At 34.4% G+C, this 19,022-nt stretch overlaps 2 protein-coding genes across 3 annotated transcripts; one reads left to right on the top strand and one right to left on the bottom strand.

The window, feature by feature from the left end:
• Positions 1 to 9,590: 9,590 nt before the first annotated feature.
• On the bottom strand, positions 9,591 to 11,420 carry LOC104782062 (uncharacterized). 2 transcript variants are annotated; one of them, XM_010506886.3, is made up of 4 exons: positions 10,646 to 11,420; positions 10,361 to 10,471; positions 10,115 to 10,195; positions 9,591 to 10,008 (listed from the first exon to the last, which is right to left on the bottom strand). In XM_010506886.3, the coding sequence occupies exons 1-4, from the start codon at positions 10,928 to 10,930 to the stop codon at positions 9,937 to 9,939; spliced, it is 549 nt and encodes a 182-aa protein (XP_010505188.1). In that variant the 5' UTR covers positions 10,931 to 11,420; the 3' UTR covers positions 9,591 to 9,936. The 2 variants fall into 2 exon arrangements, with proteins under 2 accessions (XP_010505188.1, XP_010505187.1); XM_010506885.3 differs by having other exon boundaries at positions 9,591 to 10,017; positions 10,646 to 11,361.
• Positions 11,421 to 14,160: 2,740 nt separating this feature from the next.
• LOC104784219 (uncharacterized) lies at positions 14,161 to 14,604 on the top strand. Its single transcript, XM_087509549.1, has one exon. It carries the CDS (start codon positions 14,161 to 14,163, stop codon positions 14,602 to 14,604), a length of 444 nt encoding a protein of 147 aa, XP_087365675.1.
• The last annotated feature ends 4,418 nt before the right edge of the window (positions 14,605 to 19,022 follow it).

The following is a 19,022-nucleotide window of genomic DNA, read 5'->3' as shown; positions in this document are numbered from 1 at the left end:
CAAAAAAAGAGAGAATAGTTCGAACATTATATGAGTTAATTAATGCTCATTGTTTGGAACATTTTTGTTTAATTCGCACATACGTAATTTTTTTTGTTTTTTTTTACATCAACGTAAATTATTTACTGAAAAATGAGACATTTGCGATGACAAAAGAAATTTATATATACAAATGCAGGTTTATGTGCGTGATGCTACTTTGATTTTTTTAACGCAAATCGCGCCTTACTGTTTCTTTTTTATTTACACAAAATAAAATAATACGACTGGGTCTTTATTAAATATGTAAGTGGATATAAAATAAATGTACAATTACTTTATCTAAATGTATATGGCTCCCATTTGAGAAATCAACTTTATTTTGAAAATATTTGGAAACCCACTTATGTTGGTTACTGTTAATAGCTACTGTACGTGTACTTGAACTGCAGTCCTACTATAATTTTGATTGTTCTCTCATCATTGCTTAAGGCTTTAAGCTTGTTCGTGTACTTAACTTTGTTCTATATTAGTCCTAATGCTATTTTCTAAAGGTGCTCTAATTAAACAAAAATTCATTATTTTCTTATTCATTGTTCAAATTGGTGTCGATCGAATTATAACGTCCAAAAAGACTTCTACAGTTTGATTTATTTGCTAGTCCATATATACCCATCTTTAATGTTTAATTTCGTCCATAATTCAAATAATTATAACATCTTTAAAAACCTAATGCACAGAAATAGAAGTATGGATCACTTCGTAAATGTTTTTTTTTTGTTCGTCAAATAATAATAGAAATGTTCGAAGTGACAGCGCAAAAACAATCAGTGAAAAAATTGGTATGGAAGAGAGAATTGCCATTAACGTAGCAGCCAAATTGTCAATAACTTAGAGGCAGACAAAGCATAAGGTCATGAGACTTGTTTAGAATCCTAATGGCTAAGGTACGTACGTTGCGAGAGTGGGTGGTGTACGTGGCCTAAATCGATGTAAAACAAATCCATACTTCGATCTTAGATAGCGTGCCCACATAAAATTAAGTTTAAATTTTTGAATTTCAACAAAAGTGTGTGAGAATATGGACGTGAAGCCTTTAATTTTGTGATTTAAACAAAAAAAATCTAATCATTTCATCACGTAGGTTGCTAAATATGAAGCGATGAACATGTGACTTACTTCAAAATCCTGCAATAATGCATAAAAATAGTTCATACTGTATAAACATAACAGGTAACTAAACTGACAAAATAGTAAACAAGAAGGCGATCAAATTTCAGCATAACAAGAAGGTAAACAAGGTAACTAAAGTTCAAATTATATTTGTTTTGAGCGCTCACGATATATTTTAAAAAGTTTAAACAGTAAATATTATTGAATTGTAAACAATAAAGGTTAGACTGATACATATATAAAGTTGACACATTATAGTATTACTATTATGCCATGTTTTAAAAATCTCCGCCTAGCACTGATTACGCCTTGCAAAATTGCTAGGTCCACCCTCTCCGCCTCGATTAATGATTAATCCCCGCCTAATATTGATTATCCAATTATTTCCGTCTAATTTGATTATAATCTATCTACTCCGATTACTTTCCGCTTAATTTTGTATATACCGACTATTTTTGAATTAAAATATAAATCAAATATATATATTTTGTTATTTAGACATTTAAATTACGAGTTTGTGATGTTTTACAATAACTAATGTACAAAATTTTAATAAAAATCATAAAATTTTCTATTAAAATTATGTTTTTATGTGTTTATCGTAATTTTAAAGATAATACTATAGTTTTACATTTTATTTGATATTTTATTTTAACATAAACAGAATTATTCATATATTTAATACTATATATTTGTATTTTATTATTAATTTAATAAAATAACCCTAAAATTAGTTCCCGATTAATTTCCGTTTAATCTCCAATTTTTTTGTTAGGCGCTAGGCCCATCCTGACCGTCCGACTAGCGCCTAGCGATTTCTAAAACAGGGCTATTATGTAACACGTACATATTTATGAGAATACGTAGATGGGTTTGTTTTGGTAATTTTTGATAATTACTCTAAAAAACATCTTTACGGTTTTTATCATTTTTACTGTTTGGGTCCATTATTATATACTTTTAAAATATATAGATGGGTTTTGTTTTTTTGTGTGACATGTCTTTACTGTCTTAATTAGGTCTTTCAAAGAAAATTCTGGCATTTGGTTTATATTAACTGTTAAAAAACAAAAGGAACTTGTGATCACAAAACGTGACAAGTAGCGAAGTTCATATATACTTCATAGTATTTTGTTTCGTTCATTTTTATGTCCTAAATAATTGATGAACAAAAGCACAAACTTGCATGCCGATCTTGTTTTGATTTTTATTGTCTTGTTTACATATATATACACATAACGTACCAAATAGATCAAGACAAAAAAAAAAAAAAAAAAAACACACACAAATTGAAAGCATGTGTATTTTTAGAAGGCAGAGTCTGACGAATTCAATATGCATACCCCGCCCACCAAATAAAGTAAAACAAACGGTCGTTATTAACTAGTAAATCACATGTATCATAATATCATTGTTTTATCATTATTGTCTCATGATATTGGACTGACGCTGATTTTCTAAACGTACAACAAACTATAATATATTAAAAGTTTGAAATACAATTTATGTAGCAAAATAATGAGAAGTTATGAAAGAAAGCATTTCTATTTTGATGAAGGTAGAAGAATAACAATGTCATCTAAAGAAAAAAAAAATTTCACAATTTTCATATATATATGAAACTTTAGGAGTATTTTTAAAAGAAACAGTGAATGCTACTTATTTTTTGTTTGACCCCAAAAAAAAAAAGAGAGTAAATGCTACTATTAGATCGACTAATAACAGATATAACTGTTACAAGTGGGCCTAAGATTGGGTCTAAAGTTATAGTGCTTTTCTAAATTTGCTTATATTCTTTTCCGTCAATCTAATGAAATAAATTGATTAATTAGGATGGAAAACATTATATATTTATATATAAACCATTTTACCACACCAGATCATCTTATGGAAGCAAAATTATGTGGCGGACATCTTACATTGCGCACATATGACCAGATTGTATAATCTTTGCCGCATACATGTAGACACAAAAACCAATCTCATGACTACGGGAGCAAACCCACTAAACCAGTTTTCTATTGCTCACTTTATTTTGAAGTTTGATGACGCTCTACAATAACCTCACTTTCAGCTGCCGTGGTGTTTGATAAGTAGAGGAATTAGTTATCGGTGATAGCTTGCTTTTGTTGGATAAGTTTGAGGAGGAAGTTAATCGAGCAATGGTTAAGGGTGATTAGGCAAGTATATTTGAGAGATATTCAAATATATATACTGGTGTTATAGGAGATTTTTAAATAAGTTATGTTTCCTAATCGTTTTAGGAAAAGTGTTTTTGAGGTTTTATATATATAGAGTTGCCAAGGTGTGGTACACCTATGAGTTTGTGAGAGAAAGATTGAGAGGCTTTGTTTTGAGAGATTTTCAAAGCTAATAAAAGAAGTGCTTTTATATCTTAATCTTGCTATACAAATTCTAGATTTGGTATCAGAGCAACCTAGGTTCGTTTTGATATTCAAACATCTTGCTAAAGATGTACTGATCGTAGAAGAGAGATGAGTGAATTGGCAACTGCAACAACTACTAACAAGACGAAGGAAGGAGTTCTTCGTCTCTGCAATGTCCGATGCTTGGCAGCTCAAACTATACGGTTTGGGCTATGAAGATGACGGTGGTACTGCGAGTAAACAAAGTCTGGGAGACGATTGATCCAGGGTTAGAGGACATCGAGAGGAATGATCTTGCCAAGGCTTTACTGTTTCAATCTATACCAGAGGCACTACTTCTGCAAGTTGGTAATCATGAGAAGTCCAAAGCAGTCTGGGATGCTATTAAATCGCGAAACGTTGGTGCTTACAGAGTGAAAGAAGCTCAGCTAAATTTGATAGATTGAAGATGAAAGATATCGACACAATTGATGATTTTGTAGGTAAACTCTCTGAAATATCAAGTAAATCGGCATCTTTGGGAGAAACGATTGAAGAAACAAAAATTGTTAAGAAGTTCCTCAAGAGTTTACCTAGGGCAAAACACATACACATAATTGCAGCTCTTGAACAATTTCGTGATCTCAACACAACTACGTTTGAAGACATAGTTGGGAGATTAAAAACATATGAAGAAAGAATTCAATAAGAAGAAGATTCACAAGAAGGCCAGGGTAAACTCATGTTTGCAAACGTTGTTTCACAAGAAGGACAAGGGAGGCTTCTGTATACAAACGCACCTGCTCCACAACTACAAGAAACCTATGACGGAGGCAGAGGAAGAGGTTTTGGTCGTGGCCGCGGAAGGAGTCGCGGAGGAAGGTTTAATGGTGGACGCTCTGGTTATCAACCAAGAGAATATGGTTATCAAACAAGGGATAAGTCCAAGATAACATGTTTTCAGTGTGACAAGTTGGGACATTATGCATCTGAGTGCCCAGACAGATTACTTAAGCTAATCAAACTTCAAGAAGTACAAGAGAAGGAAGAGGAGGACACTCACGAGGCAGAATCTTTTTTGATGCATGAAGTAGTGTATCTTAATGAGAAGAATGTGAAGCCAAAAGAACTTGATGCGAGTTCAGACAAAGTGTGGTATCTTGATAACGGTGATAGTTACCACATGACAGGAAACAAAGCATGGTTCCGTACAATCGACACAAGGGTCACAGGAAAGGTGCGCTTTGGTGATGATTCACTAGTTGATATAAAGGGAAAAGGCTATATTTTGTTTATAACCAAGAACGAAGACCAAGAGATATTAGCAGAGGTTTACTACATTCCAGACCTTAAGAGCAATATCATCAGTCTCGGTCAAGCAACTGAATCTGGTTGTGATGTACGAATGAGGGAAGATTTTTTAACACTGCATGATCGAGAAGGAAACTTGCTAGTGAGAGCTATAAGATCGAGAAACAGACTGTACAAGGTAGATTTGGAGGTCGAAAGCACAAAGTGTCTGCAGATTGCAGGGTCAAACGAAACAAGTAAGTGGCATGCTCGATTGGGACATGTCAACTTTGAAACTATTAAGAAGATGGTGATAAAGAACATGGTTACTGGAATATCAAATGCTCATAAAGGTGGAGAACCGTGTGCATCGAGTTTGTTAACATTTCCAGTAAGGACCTCTTATCGAGCAAAGCAAGTATTATAACTCATTCATTGAGATCTCTGTAGACCTATTTCACCGACTACAGCTGCACAAAGGACGTACATGTTTGTATTAATTGACGACTATTCCCGTTATATGTGGACTATTCTTCTCAAAGAAAAGAGTGAGGCGTTTGAAAAGTTCAAAAGCTTTAAAGCTTCGGTCGAACATGAAACTGGAAGCACTATCAAGACACTTCGAACTGATAGAGGAGGAGAATTCGCATCTCAAGAATTTCAACTGTTATGTGAAAAAGAAGGAATCACTAGACATCTTACCGCACCTTACACACCTCAACAAAATGGTGTAGTAGAAAGACGGACCAGAACGTTATTAGGAATGACTCGGAGCATCCTAAAACACATGAACATGCCGAATTACTTATGGGGAGAGGCGGTGAGACATTCAACCTATCTTATCAACAGAGTGGGGACAAGAGTGTTAGAAGATCTTACACCATATGAAGTTTTTAAGAAGAAAAAGCCAAATGTAAAACACCTTCGTGTGTTTGGTTGCATTTGTTTTGCAAAAATCGAGACTCCACATCTAAAGAAGTTAGACGACAGATCGAGAATGCTTGTTAATCTAGGTACAAAACCTGGTTCTAAAGCTTATAGGTTTCTCGATCCTGCCAGTCAAAGGATCATTGTTAGCAGGGATGTTGTGTTTGATGAAAATAAAAGCTGGATGTGGAGAAATTCAGAAGCATCTTCTATGGATTAAGGAATGTTCACTCTCAGTTTTGGAACTTTTGGGAACAATGGAATTAGAGAAGAAGAAGTGAATGCAGAAACAGGGGAAAATGGAGAGAATGAGAACAATGAGGATGTCTTAGAAGAAGAAGACTCTTCCGATGAAGAACTCGAACCAGTATCGTTTGAAAGACAAGATCAACCGATACAAACAGCACCTGTTTTGAGGAAATTAGGAAGACAAACCAACAAGCCGAGTTACTTGAATGATTATGTGTTGCTAGCAGAACTTGAGGGAGAACAGTTGTTACTTATCATCGACGGAGAACCTGCATGTTTTGAAGAAGCAATAGTGCAGAAAGTTTGGAGAGATGCATGTCAAGAGGAGATTGTGTCGATCACCAAGAACGAAACATGGAGTCTGGTTGATCTTCCATTAGGATGTAAACCAATTGGTTTAAAGTGGGTATTTAAGGTGAAACGCAACTCCGATAACAACATAAACAAGTACAAAGCGAGGCTGGTGGCAAAAGGCTATGTACAGAGACATGGGATTGATTTTGATGAAGTGTTTGCACCTGTAGCTAGGATCGAGACAATACAGTTTATTATTGCTCTTGCAGCTTCAAGTGGTTGGGAGATACATCATCTGGATGTTAAGACTGCATTTCTCCATGGTGAATTAAGAGAAGATGTATATGTTTCTCAACCTGAGGGTTTTGTTACTCAAGAGGAGGAGGAGAAAGTCTACAAACTACATAAAACTCTTTATGGATTAAAGCAGGCACCTAGAGCATGGAACACTAAACTGAATAAAATTCTCCTAGAATTGAAATTTGAAAAGTGTTCCAAGGAACCTTCTGTTTATAGGAAGAAAGAACAGGACCATCTTCTCATTGTAGCTGTCTATGTGGATGATTTGCTAGTAACGGGTTCTGACTTTGAGCTGATATTTGACTTCAAGGAAAGAATGGCAAGAAAATTTGAAATGAGCGATCTGGGAAAACTTACATACTATCTTGGCATCGAAGTTTTGCAGAATAAGGATGGAATCATGCTAAAACAAGAAAGCTATGTTAAGAAGATTCTTGCTGAGACATGGATGAGTGATTGCAATTCTGTTCTTATTCCTATGGAGTTTGGTTTGGAACTTTCAAAAGCAAGACATGAAAAACCGATTGATAAGAAACACTATCGAAGAATCGTTGGGTGTTTTAGATACTTGCTCCATACACGACCTGATTTGTCGTATCTTGTTGGTGTCTTGAGTAGGTATCTGCAGGAACCTAGAGAATCACATGGAGTTGCGTTAAAACAAGTATTAAGGTATCTTCGAGGAACATCTTCTCACGGTCTTTACTTCAAGCAAGGAAACAAAACCGGTTTGATAGGTTTCAGTGATAGCAGCCTCAGTGTGGATTTAGATGATGGAAAGAGTACTGCAGGTCATATATTCTATTTCAATGAGTGTCCAATTACATGGTGCTCCCAAAAACAACAAGTAGTGGCTCTTTCTTCTTGTGAAGCAGAATTTATGGTCGCTACTAAAGCAGCTAAGCAGGCAATCTGGTTACAAGACCTGTTTGCAGAGATCAGTGGAACCGAGAGTGAACCAGTGACAATTTGAGTTGATAACAAGTCTGCTATCGCACTCACCAAGAATCCTGTTTTCCACAGACGAAGCAAGCACATTCACCGGTATTACCATTTCATAAGAGAATGTATCGAGAATGGTCTGGTTGCAGTTGAACATGTTCCCTAAGTTGTGCAGAAAGCCGACATTCTCACAAAAGCGCTTGAGAATAACAGGTTCAAGGAAATGAGAGCTCACGTTGGTGTGCAAGAAGTCATGAAGAAGAGTTTCAAGCTTATGGGGGAGAATGTTGGATAAGCTTGAGGAAGAAGTTAACTGAGCAATGGTTAAGGATGATTAGGCAAGTATATTTGAGAGATATTCAAATATACATATTGGTGTTATAGGAGATTTCTAAATAAGTTATGTTTCCTAATCGTTTTAGGAAAAGTGTCTTTGAGGTTTTATATATATAGAGTTGCCAAGGTGTGGTAAACCTATGAGTTTGTGAGAGAGAGATTGAGAGGCTTTGTTTTGAGAGATTTTCAAAGCTAATAAAAAAAGTGCTTTTATATCTTAATCTTGCTATACAGATTCTAGAGCTTTTCTCTCCTTTTGAGAACTTCGTAGGTATACCAATTTATTTGGTTTGGTTCAAGGCATGTTTATGGTGTGGCTTCCTATTGTTATTGCCAATGTTTGAAGATTGCTTTGCTTTGCGTTCTCGCCTCTTCTTTGCGTCTTATTTGTGCTATAGAGAAGCTAGTAGAGCTATTGGCTTATGGTGTAGTATTGAATGGTTTTATTTTGCTCTGAGCTGCTGACTTCGAGGATGAACTTGGTTAGAGGGAGCTTGCACCTTTTGCATTATGGCGTATGAGGTTCCGTTCTGAGAAAGCTCATGGATTGAAACGAAAAAACAATCTCACATAACGCAGGGAGAGTTTGTGATCGATGTTTTGGAGTCTTACCGTTGACGGCTTGGTCTCGAGCCTCCTACGAAAGGTTTCTATAGCTAATTATTAGTTGTAACAAGGTGTCTTACAATTTGCATCAGCCCTTCTCCTTTTGCAATTCATTCGGGAAAGACATCATAAATGTCATCGCTTCATCTTGTTCCCAAAACTTCTTGCCTTGGTTGAGTAGATGGACCGAAGACGTGGTTTAATTACCGTATTATGCTTTCATGTTTTTTCACCTTTTTTTGCCATGAAACCATATGTATAGGTTTCAATTCTTTGAATTGTAACCTAAACTTTTTTCATTTTTAATGAAATATTTACAATTTAGCAACAACAAAAAAAAAACTCACTTTCATAATTATGTTGTAACATCGCTTCCAGCATGCAACAAATATGCCTCTTGATCTCTGTGGGAACACATTATAATGCGCTCAAATTCATCTTAAGGTACATTGGAGATAGAATATATGGCTTCCAGCTATACCAATCAATTACTACTACTCGTCTTTTAGCTTACTAAATAGTCGAATGGCGGGTAATACATTAACGCAGGGATCAACTTCCGCCTATTATGTGGACTATATGACAATATCATTTCATGATCATCAAAACGCCAATTCACAATATCCCCCTCAAATACCGAAACCATATATGGTGATTCATCAACTGTCACTTAAACGTTCTCGATTCTCTACTCCACACTATAATTGAACATGGTCATTGGGGTTTCCTTATATCTTCGAGTGATCTTTTTGCATCTAGGGATTATAATTGAAAAGTGAGGATTCATAAGCAAACGGACCAAGCTACTTCTCGTTGAACGATTCAGCCAAAAAAAAAACCAAATTAATAGTATAATTATTTCGGCCAAGTCATCTAAAACCTTTGTCATATTCACTTAATGACAGTGTTCACGTTATATATATGTTTTTAAAATATATAAATATATAACTTGGTCTTTCCCGTTTTGTATACTTCGATGGTTTGATATATAAACGGAAAGGATTATGTAAATAAACAACTGAAGAGATTCTGCCGTTCCGACAGCTTTTTAGATTTCAAAAACGCACGCGAGAATCATTTTTTTTTCATCTTTGCCAACGATAAGAAACTTTACTAAAAAGCCAAATATAATAAAACAATTTGAAAAATAAAATAAATGAATTCTTCAAAAGACAAATACAAAACATAATACAGATAGAAAAAAAAAAATTCACTGTGATGATGATGAGTTTGAGTATCCTAAGAATCACCCCATTTGTCCCATATCCCTAAATTTGGTTAATCAAAAATAAGAGAGCCCACAAATTTTACAAATCAAACCTCCCAAAAGACTAACAATAAGAAAAAAAAACACCCACAAATCTTAAAAACATACAAACACAAGATGGAAAATTAAAAACTAGGTAGGTACAGCATCACACAAAAGAACCAATTAGTTCTTTCTTCATCTTGAACACATTTCATTTCATTTCATTCATGCGGTTTCTATGCTCTTGCTGAGCTCCTCCAGCTTAATCATCCTCAGCTTCTCGCTTTCTCCAACCAACTGTTCCATCTCCCCAAAAAGAAAAATAACAAACACCATTTATGTATAACAAGCGATGGATTTAAACAAAATTAGCAACTTAGTTAATTGAGATCTCGGAACTAACCTCCATGAGTTTGGTTATCAGCTGTACTTTCTCTCTGTTCTTCTCGTTGAATGTATCAAGTGCTTCTTTGTATTCCCTTTCCTGTTTCATTTCATTACACAAATCGTTTAGTCTTCTAGCAAACCCAATTGCTAAAGTTTAGGGATTCAATTGGTTATAGCATAAATTATCAAATCTTTTGGTGTTGTGTCTGTATACATATACAGATATGGTAGAGACAATGAAATCAAATAGTGTATATGTTACCTTCTTTTGAACAGTGGAACCTAAAGGTTTGAGTTCTTTGTTAACACTATCAATCTTCTTACGAACAACAGAGACTTCTTTCCTCATAGGATCTGCCATAGACTCAAGCTCCTGTTACAAGAGACCCCAACACCAAAAAAAAATCACATCTTTGCCCCAACAATAACACTTGGGCCAAATCCTAGCTAGATCTTGAAACCCCCAAAACAGAGCAACAACACCAAAAGCATCGAACTTTCTAGGGTTTTATACTATAAAGACTAAAGCTTTAGAAGGAAAACAAACCTCACGAATAGTAGAGAGACGTTTGGTTTCTTGTTCGACCCGACCCAACTGAGCTTGGATCCGTTCACGAACTTCCATCCTCCTCTTTTCAATCTCATCTTCTTTAGCCCTAAACGCAGAAAGAGCAGAACGAGTCATCTCTTCGTCTTCTCTCGACATATGGCTACTAAAACTCAAACTCCCCGTATGAAGAACCATATCGTTGCTCTGCTGAGTCTGAGTCTGAGGAGCTGCTGACTCTTCAACCGTCAAAACAGGTCCGTCGTTGGTTTGACTCTGAGTCATCTTAGGTTTCTTCTCCTCTTCCTTGTGGTACTTGCTCCTCTTCTTCTTCTTCTTCCTTAAACCAAAGCAGGAACTCGAATCCTCCTCGGTTGGATTAAGGTGGGGTTCTTCGATTAACCCTATTTTTGCTGATTTGGGGGTTTAGAGAAAGTTTGAAGCTTTTTTGGGAAGGAAGGAAGGTGTTCCCTTGTTGTTTTAATGGCGGAAAGAGACGATTTTTAGTGGGGGTGGTGGTGTATAATAAAGCTAAGCTCTTCAATCTAATTTATATTCCTTAATTACACCATTTTACCTAATCTTAATTCTTTCTAATCATTATTGTTTTCTCTCTGTATTCGTATGTTTTTTTTTTTTTTTTTTAAATACGGTCTTAAGGTTTTTTCATGTTATTTAAGTGGGAAATTACATCTTTTTGTCTGTAAAGGAAAAGCAAAAAATGTGCCAATGTATAAACTATACTAAAAATAAGAATTTTGGGCATTGGCGTATTACAATTAATGTTACAGACTGTTTTATTTATTGGAATAAGCAAAGGTAAGAAAATGACCTAACTGCCAAGTGACAATCATATCCAACCAATCATATGTGTAAACGTTTATTTCTTTTACACATTTTAAGAAAACAATCATTACTGAATTTAAATATATTTTTTTCTTTAACTAAAAAGATATTATTTAATTTTAAATCAATAATAATTCAAAATTTTAAATATTTCAATGATTACTTTTTAAAATTTACAAAACATCAATTTTTGTAATATAAAAAAATATTTTAAAATATCAATTTTGTGGAACAGACTAATAGTATATAATTTTATTAGTATCTATATATGAATCTTTAGTCGTCCGTCTTACAACCAAAAATATCCTTGTTTTTCTTTTGACATCGCATTCATCGATTCACGGACAACCAAAATCCAAAATATCTTTAAAACACTTTGTGTGATTTGGATTTAATAATTAATCGTCATAGCTGTAGTGTTGTGTTGTGTAGATGTATAAACTATAAAGCAAAGAGAGACGACTCATACATCAAATACTCTAATAAGCTTTATACAATAATTTCAAACACTTTCCATCTCATCAAAATACCTTTACAAATTAGTCAGATTTTTAAGGCTAAGACTAAGAAGAGGTCGACGGTAATTTTGAGTCTGTGGTTATAAACTTTTAATTATTATATACGGTTTATCGATGCTAAGTTACTTTCAAGTTTTCACTAATAGTATAAATTAAAAATTGTATACTAGATATAAATCATAGGAATTTAAGCGTTTATTGACCAACATGAATACCTAAGGCCATCCTTAAAGGAGGAACAGATGGGGTGTGCTAAACCCAAAATAATCAATAAAAAAATGAATAGTGGGCTTAGATCAATTTTTTTGGTCTTGAGATAGAACTGTTCTAGAGCCCAGTTCTCCTTTCTTTCTTCTATTCTGATTGGTCGAGACATTTTGTAAAGGAAGAAAAATGTTCATTTGTCTCATCCTTCTGCGAAATCGAGTCTAGGGTTTGTGTTTTTCTCCAAAACGGCGAAAGCCGCGTTCTCTCCATATTCACCGCCGAAGATTTGTTTTCCGGCAATTGAAACACCAAAATCGAGAGCTCTTCCATCTAGCAGTCGATCTTTACATAACTTCTCCGACTTACACGATTCAATTCCCTTCTTTTTTCGATTGATCTGTCCGGCGATTTGAAGGTGAAGTCGACATCTTCTTGACCGGCCATATAGAGAAGGTAGTTCCGTCGTTTCCTCTTTCACTCTTTGTTTCTTGGATGTTTCATCGATTTAGGGTTAATCTCAAATCTGTTAATTAGGTTTGCCCGGTTTAGAATAGGATTTGTCTCATGTGTCATAGGGTTTGTTTCATCTGTCATAGGGTTTGTTTCATCTTATTTTGATTAATCAGTATACGATTTTAGTGAACTTATCTATGATTGAATTTCGAGAGTTGTATTTTGAATTTGGAATCAACAATAACCCTCATGTTTTAAAATTGAATTTTCTTTGTTTCGGAGGCTTGTAGGTGAGGTTAACTAGCGCAAGTTGAATCGGATCCTTCAAGAACCTTGCGGTTGCTCGAAAGTAAAAGGTAAGTCCCATGTGTGGTTTCTTGATTTGAGTTGTGATATTAGTGTTTATTCAATGATTATATTTGATTGTAGTTAATAGTGGTTTGTTAATTGTTAATTGTGATTGTAGTGGCTTGTTATTTGTGGTTTGATTGTGTAATGAGGGAAATTGTTTTGTGGTGTCGGATGTTAGACATTGTTGTTGTCAATTAAGTGTCTCTTTGTTTTGGTTTGTATGTCTCACCATCTAACCTTTTATCATTTGGTTTGTTTGTATGTCTCTTAGATTTGGCTAGTCTTTGTAACTTATGAATGCTTTAACAAATATAGTTGAGTAGTTACCAAATCTATGAATGATTTACTTTGAAAAAATAGTAAATGACTTTTATTTACTACTGATTTGACATAAGTAGGTTGTTGTTATTTACAATTAAAACTCCCTAACAACACCTAACTTTTGATTTAATGATGGCTTCTTAAGTTCTCTATATTACGTCCAACCGCTTTGTTTCTTAATTCCATCTTGTTTCCTTTTTAAGTGATCTATACTACATCCGAATCTTCTATCAATCTCTCACGCTGTTTTACTTCTCTTCTATCATCCTTCTTGTTGGCTTCTTTCTTCCAATCTATCATAACTTTTACTTCTCTTCTATCATCCACCTTCGAACAATATCTTTTCTTTGTTTAATTCTGATTGCTATGGAATCAAACAATACTCCTAACAATCAGTCTCAACCCTACTTTAGCCTTCTTAACTTCCCATATGACAGCTTTGCTCCCAATGTAAACATTGGTTCCTCTCAAATTCCTTCTTTTAGTTCACAACCAAGTTCACAGCCGAGTCCACCTCCTAGTCAAACAGAAGAGACAGCCGAACAGCGAAGGGAGAGAAGGCTATGGTCGACCCAAGATGACTTAGTCCTAATAAGCGGCTGGTTAAACACATCGAAGGATGCAGTAGTTGGGAATGGGCAAAAGGCAGGGTCCTTTTGGATCCGTATAGGAGACTATTACGAAACAAGTAGTCATGTCCGTGATGGTGCTCAGCCTAGGCGCCCTGACCATTGTAGACAAAGGTGGCAAAAAATCAGTAGGGAAGTGAGCAGGTTCTGTGGAGCTTTTGCATAGGCAGAGAGTGAGAGAGCTAGTGGGATGAACGATCTAGATGTTTTACAAAATGCTCACCAAATCTACACTAACCTGTACAAGAAGAAGTTCGGTATGGAGTATGCTTGGAATGTTCTACGCTATGAACAGAAATGGACAAGTCTCGAGGCTATGAACCCCACTCCGAAGACAACCAGTTCTAACAAGAGAAAAGCTGATGAAGCTGCACCATCTACGGGTTCTGTCGTTGGTGAGCACGAGAGCAGACCCGCGGGAATCAAGGCAACGAAAAGAGTAAGGAACAAAGGCAAAGAGAAGGCTGCGCCATCTGCGGAGTTTAGTCACATGTGGGAGATAAAACAGAAGGATTTAGAGGGCATGAAACAACTCCAGAAGATGTCCATTCTTGACACTCTCATTTCCAAGAATGAAACCCTAGACGAAGATGAAAAAGCATTGAAGAAGAAGCTAATGGCGGAACTGTTTTAACTATGTTTTTTTTAGCTAGGTATGCGGATGTTTGTCCATCTTGTTTGTTGTCTAAGCGAATCTCGGATGTTTGAATCAATGTTAATATGATATATGTTATATGCTATATGTGAATCGGTGAATCCATATCAATGTTAATATGCTATATGTGAATCCATGTTTTATATGATATATGTGAATCCATGTTTTATATATGTTTTTCATGAACTTATATATGTGTTTCGGTTTCAGGTTTAAGAAGTCATGGACCGTGAATATGACTATGGTATAAACAGCCCATTAGACTATAGTACGCAGTTAGAAGAGGAGGCTGAGACCTGTTACTATCCTCCGGAACCATCTCAACTGAACCAGCTCAACGAACAAGTGATCCAGCTCAACGATCAAGTGATCCAGCTCAAGGTACTTGTGATCCAGCTCAAAGATCAAGTGATCCAGCTCAAGGACCGAGTGATCCAGCTGACTGACCAAGTGAACCAGCTCAAGTAATGATCAACCCGTGATGTTGTTGTTTGCTTTTGGATGTTGTTTACCAAACCCGTGATGTGTGGTGGTTGTTTTGTGAACCTGTGATGTGTGGTGGTTATTTTGTGATGTTGTTTACCAAACCCGTGATGTTTGGATTTTTATTTAGTGAACCTGTGATGTCGCTATGTACTCATGAATGAACCCGTGATGTTTGCTATGTCTTTGCCTTCTTTGGACTTTAGTTTGATCACTTGTATATATGAGATGAGAAACATTTGCTCCTTCCACCAACACAAACATCGTCAAGCTTTGTTATTTCCTTCTATAACCAAAATTAAATATTTCAGTCCTTCTCATCCTCTCAAATAATTCTTTCTCTTCTTATTTGCTATGGCATCTTCTTCAAATAAATTTCACTATCATCATGATCCAAATAATGATAGTATGAACAAATTTTTTCAAGAGCAATTTAGTAATCAATTTGAAGCTGCTGTTCATGAAATTCCGGAGGAACAATCTCCACGTATTTATATCGATAGACAACGGGAAGAAGGCCACGAACGTTTGTGGAACGATTATTTTAGTGATAATCCGACTTACACGACGAGGCAATTTCGCCGACGGTTTCGCATGAACAAGTCATTGTTCTTGCGTATTGTGAATCGTCTTAGTGAAGAAGTTCCATATTTTAAACCAAAAAAGGATGCAACCTTCCGGAATGGTTTCTCACCGCTACAACAATGTACTGCAGCAATTCGACTACTAGCATATGGGATTGGGGCGGACTCGGTTGACGAATATTTACGTATCTCTGAAACGACTTCTCGTAAATGTTTGGAACATTTCGTCGTTGGAATAGTTGACTTGTTTGGCACTGAATACCTACGCCGACCCACACAAGCGGATCTTCAAAGGCTACTCTTTTACGGAGAACTGTGGGGTTTTCCCGGGATGGTTGGAAGCATCGACTGTATGCATTGGAAGTGGAAAAATTGCCCAACAGCCTGGAAAGGAATGTATTCACGAGGCACCAGTAAACCAACAATTGTTTTGGAGGCGGTAGCTTCACAAGATCTCTGGATATGGCACGCATTTTTTGGAGCTCCAGGTACTTGTAACGATTTAAATGTTCTCGATCAATCACCAGTATTTAATGACTTTATTTACGGTCGAGCTCCTGAAGTTACGTACTATGTCAACGGAAATGAGTATAACTTGGCTTACTATTTGACGGATGGTATTTACCCGGAATGGGCGACATTTGTTAAATCCATCCCACAACCACAACATCCGAAACATCGTTTGTTTGCAGAAAAACAAGAAGGTGCACGAAAAGATGTTGAGCGTGCATTTGGAGTCCTGCAATCTAGATTCGCCATGATTAAAAATCCATCTCTTTTATGGTCAAAGGGTAAGATTGCATATATTATGAGAGCATGTATCATACTCCATCATATGATTGTCGAAGATGAACGAGATTCATACACGCTCTATGACGAACAAGAATTCCAACAAGAAGATGGAACCAGAATTACTCCAGATATTTCGTTTTCAGTAAATATGCCTTCAAATCTTCAGGGTTTAGGTGATGGCCATACTATAATTCGTGATAGACAAGCACATCAGAAATTAACGGAGGATTTGATAGAGCATATATGGAATAAATTTGGAAATTAAACTATTTATTCATTAAATAAGATGTTTATCTGCTATAATTAATTAAGTAATATGTTTGTTTCTTTTTTTACATTTTATTTACAAGTTTATAAGTAAGCAATTTAAATGTTATTTTATAAGTTTACATAATTTGTAAAATGTTTATAAATATTATATTATTAAATCTTATGATCTTAAACATGTTTTTCCAATAACTAGCTTTTTAACAGCAGATCTTAACTACAGATCTTACATAATTCCACTATATCTTTATTCTAAGAACACCATAATTAGTTCTCCCATTTTTTTTACCTATGATCTTAACAACTGATCTAGCATTATTTTCACTATATATTTAATCTAAGAACACAAAAAATAGTTCCCCCTTTAATGATGCCCTAATGGAATTTGATACGGATTTATTTAACAAGATAATCAAGAATCCAAGGTGACGGGACATTATAATCCTTCTTTGATGGCAACGTTTCTCCAATTTATTGGACGACTTTGTCTACTAATTGGGGATCGTTTGTTTTGTTTTGCTCTCTCTTCTTTTAATTAACTAGGTTTTGAATCCACGCTAAGCGTGAGTTTATTTGTTATATTTTGATAAAAGTTATATATGATTGATTACGGTAATAAAATATTATCTCATAAGAAAAATTAAAATTAGTACTAAAGAAAATATTAAATTTCGGATACACAATTTTTTAAAATATAAAAATTAGTTGTGTTATAAAATCAAATCTAATAAAAAAAATCATAAACTTAACTTGATGTCTAGGCGAGACAAATCAAAATGATGACCTCACATATCCTAAACCATTTTCTTTGACCATCAGAAAAACGAAACAATTTTATAATCATGAATTTAACTCGTTTCATATTTAATTGATCGTTACCACCTATGTTTTCGTGTTTTTTATTCAATGTTTTCTTATTCTTCATATTATTTCTTGTCATTTTATTGTCAAACTTTGTGTTAATTGTCATCGTAACTTTTACCGTTTGGTTCTTTGTTATACTCTTTTTCTTCTTCTTCCTCGTCAACTTCTTCACACAACTTGTTAACCCATCAAACTCCAAGAACAAAATCATTTATTTTCTCATAAAATTTGTAAAATTCATGATTACCAGCATAGTCAACACATGCATCCAATTATTGACAATTTTATCCATATACTTATTTGGTTTTAGATCCACGCGTTTAGAAACTTCTCAAACCAAAATCCTTACTTGGTTTATAATATTTTAAAAACATAATAAAATATACTAATAATTATTTATTTAATATGAATCATATGATATATAGAAATATGAGTACACTATAAGAACATATTAATTATAAATAAATAATATCAATTGTATTATATCATCAAATAATATCAACCGTATCATATTATCAAATAACTGTAACCGTATATAACAGTAACCGCTTGAACCGTAATAGTATTTAAACGTAATCGTTTAACCGTTTGTTAAACGGTTCTGGTTAATGTTACAAAAATTTCTAACCATAACCGATGGTTAATAAACCTTAACCGTGACAACCGTAACCCTTGTCATGCCTATGTATAGCTAATAAAACATGTGTGTTTGTCGTCCATCTTTCTTCTTTAAACCTCAAAATTTGACTCAAACATCAAATTAAGGTCTTGCGATGTCAATCTTTCTTCCTTAGACCTAAAAATAAAAAATTAATGAAAGAATATCAACTCATCTCTAAAATCATACACAAAAATATGTTTTACAGTTCATAAGAAATAAAAAGCACAAACGTAGATAAATAAGATAATTTATGTTTTGCATCAATATTTATAATATTTTAAACTTTTAAAAGGTTTCGAAATATAAAATTTGAATCTTTTAAAAATTTTCAGTATTTATAATATTTTAAACTTTTAAAATTTAAAACTTATAATATTTAAAAACTTTTTAAAAGCAAAAAACTTTTAAAAGTTTCAATATTTATAATATTTAAACTTTTAATATTTTTTAATATTATAATATTTTTTTGAAACTGTTTAAAGTTTTAATTTGATCAAATAAAAAACCAAATCAAACCAAATAAAACTTTTAAACTTGGACACTTGATAAATCAACCTTTCCTGCTCATTCATTGTTGGAAGCATATTAATCTTATTTATACTGGTTCTGAACCATTGTCTCAAAAATTTCTAGCCGATGTGGGATATTGTGCTTAGTTTTTTTATTTCCATAAATTTAAAATTTTTCTTTTTCTAAAAAATTCTGTAAATTAAATAAATGTTAATGAATGACATGTCAAATCCTGA

Source organism: Camelina sativa, chromosome 4 (assembly GCF_030686135.1).
Source record: "Camelina sativa cultivar CO46 ecotype springtype chromosome 4, ASM3068613v1".
NCBI lineage: Eukaryota > Viridiplantae > Streptophyta > Magnoliopsida > Brassicales > Brassicaceae > Camelina > Camelina sativa.
Note: the sequence above shows the minus strand (reverse complement) of the source record. Positions and strands in the feature narration are given on the sequence as shown.

Excerpts from the sequence above, each read along its gene's own strand:
- LOC104782062 (XM_010506885.3), bottom strand. The coding sequence starts at position 10,930 with ATGACTCAGAGTCAAACCAACGACGGACCTGTTTTGACGGTTGAAGAG. Across the intron at positions 10,196-10,360 it reads GTTCCACTGTTCAAAAGAAG|GAAAGGGAATACAAAGAAGC; the intron begins GTAACATATACA and ends GAAATGAAACAG. Across the intron at positions 10,018-10,114 it reads TGATAACCAAACTCATGGAG|ATGGAACAGTTGGTTGGAGA; the intron begins GTTAGTTCCGAG and ends CTTTTTGGGGAG.
- LOC104784219 (XM_087509549.1), top strand. The coding sequence starts at position 14,161 with ATGAACGATCTAGATGTTTTACAAAATGCTCACCAAATCTACACTAAC.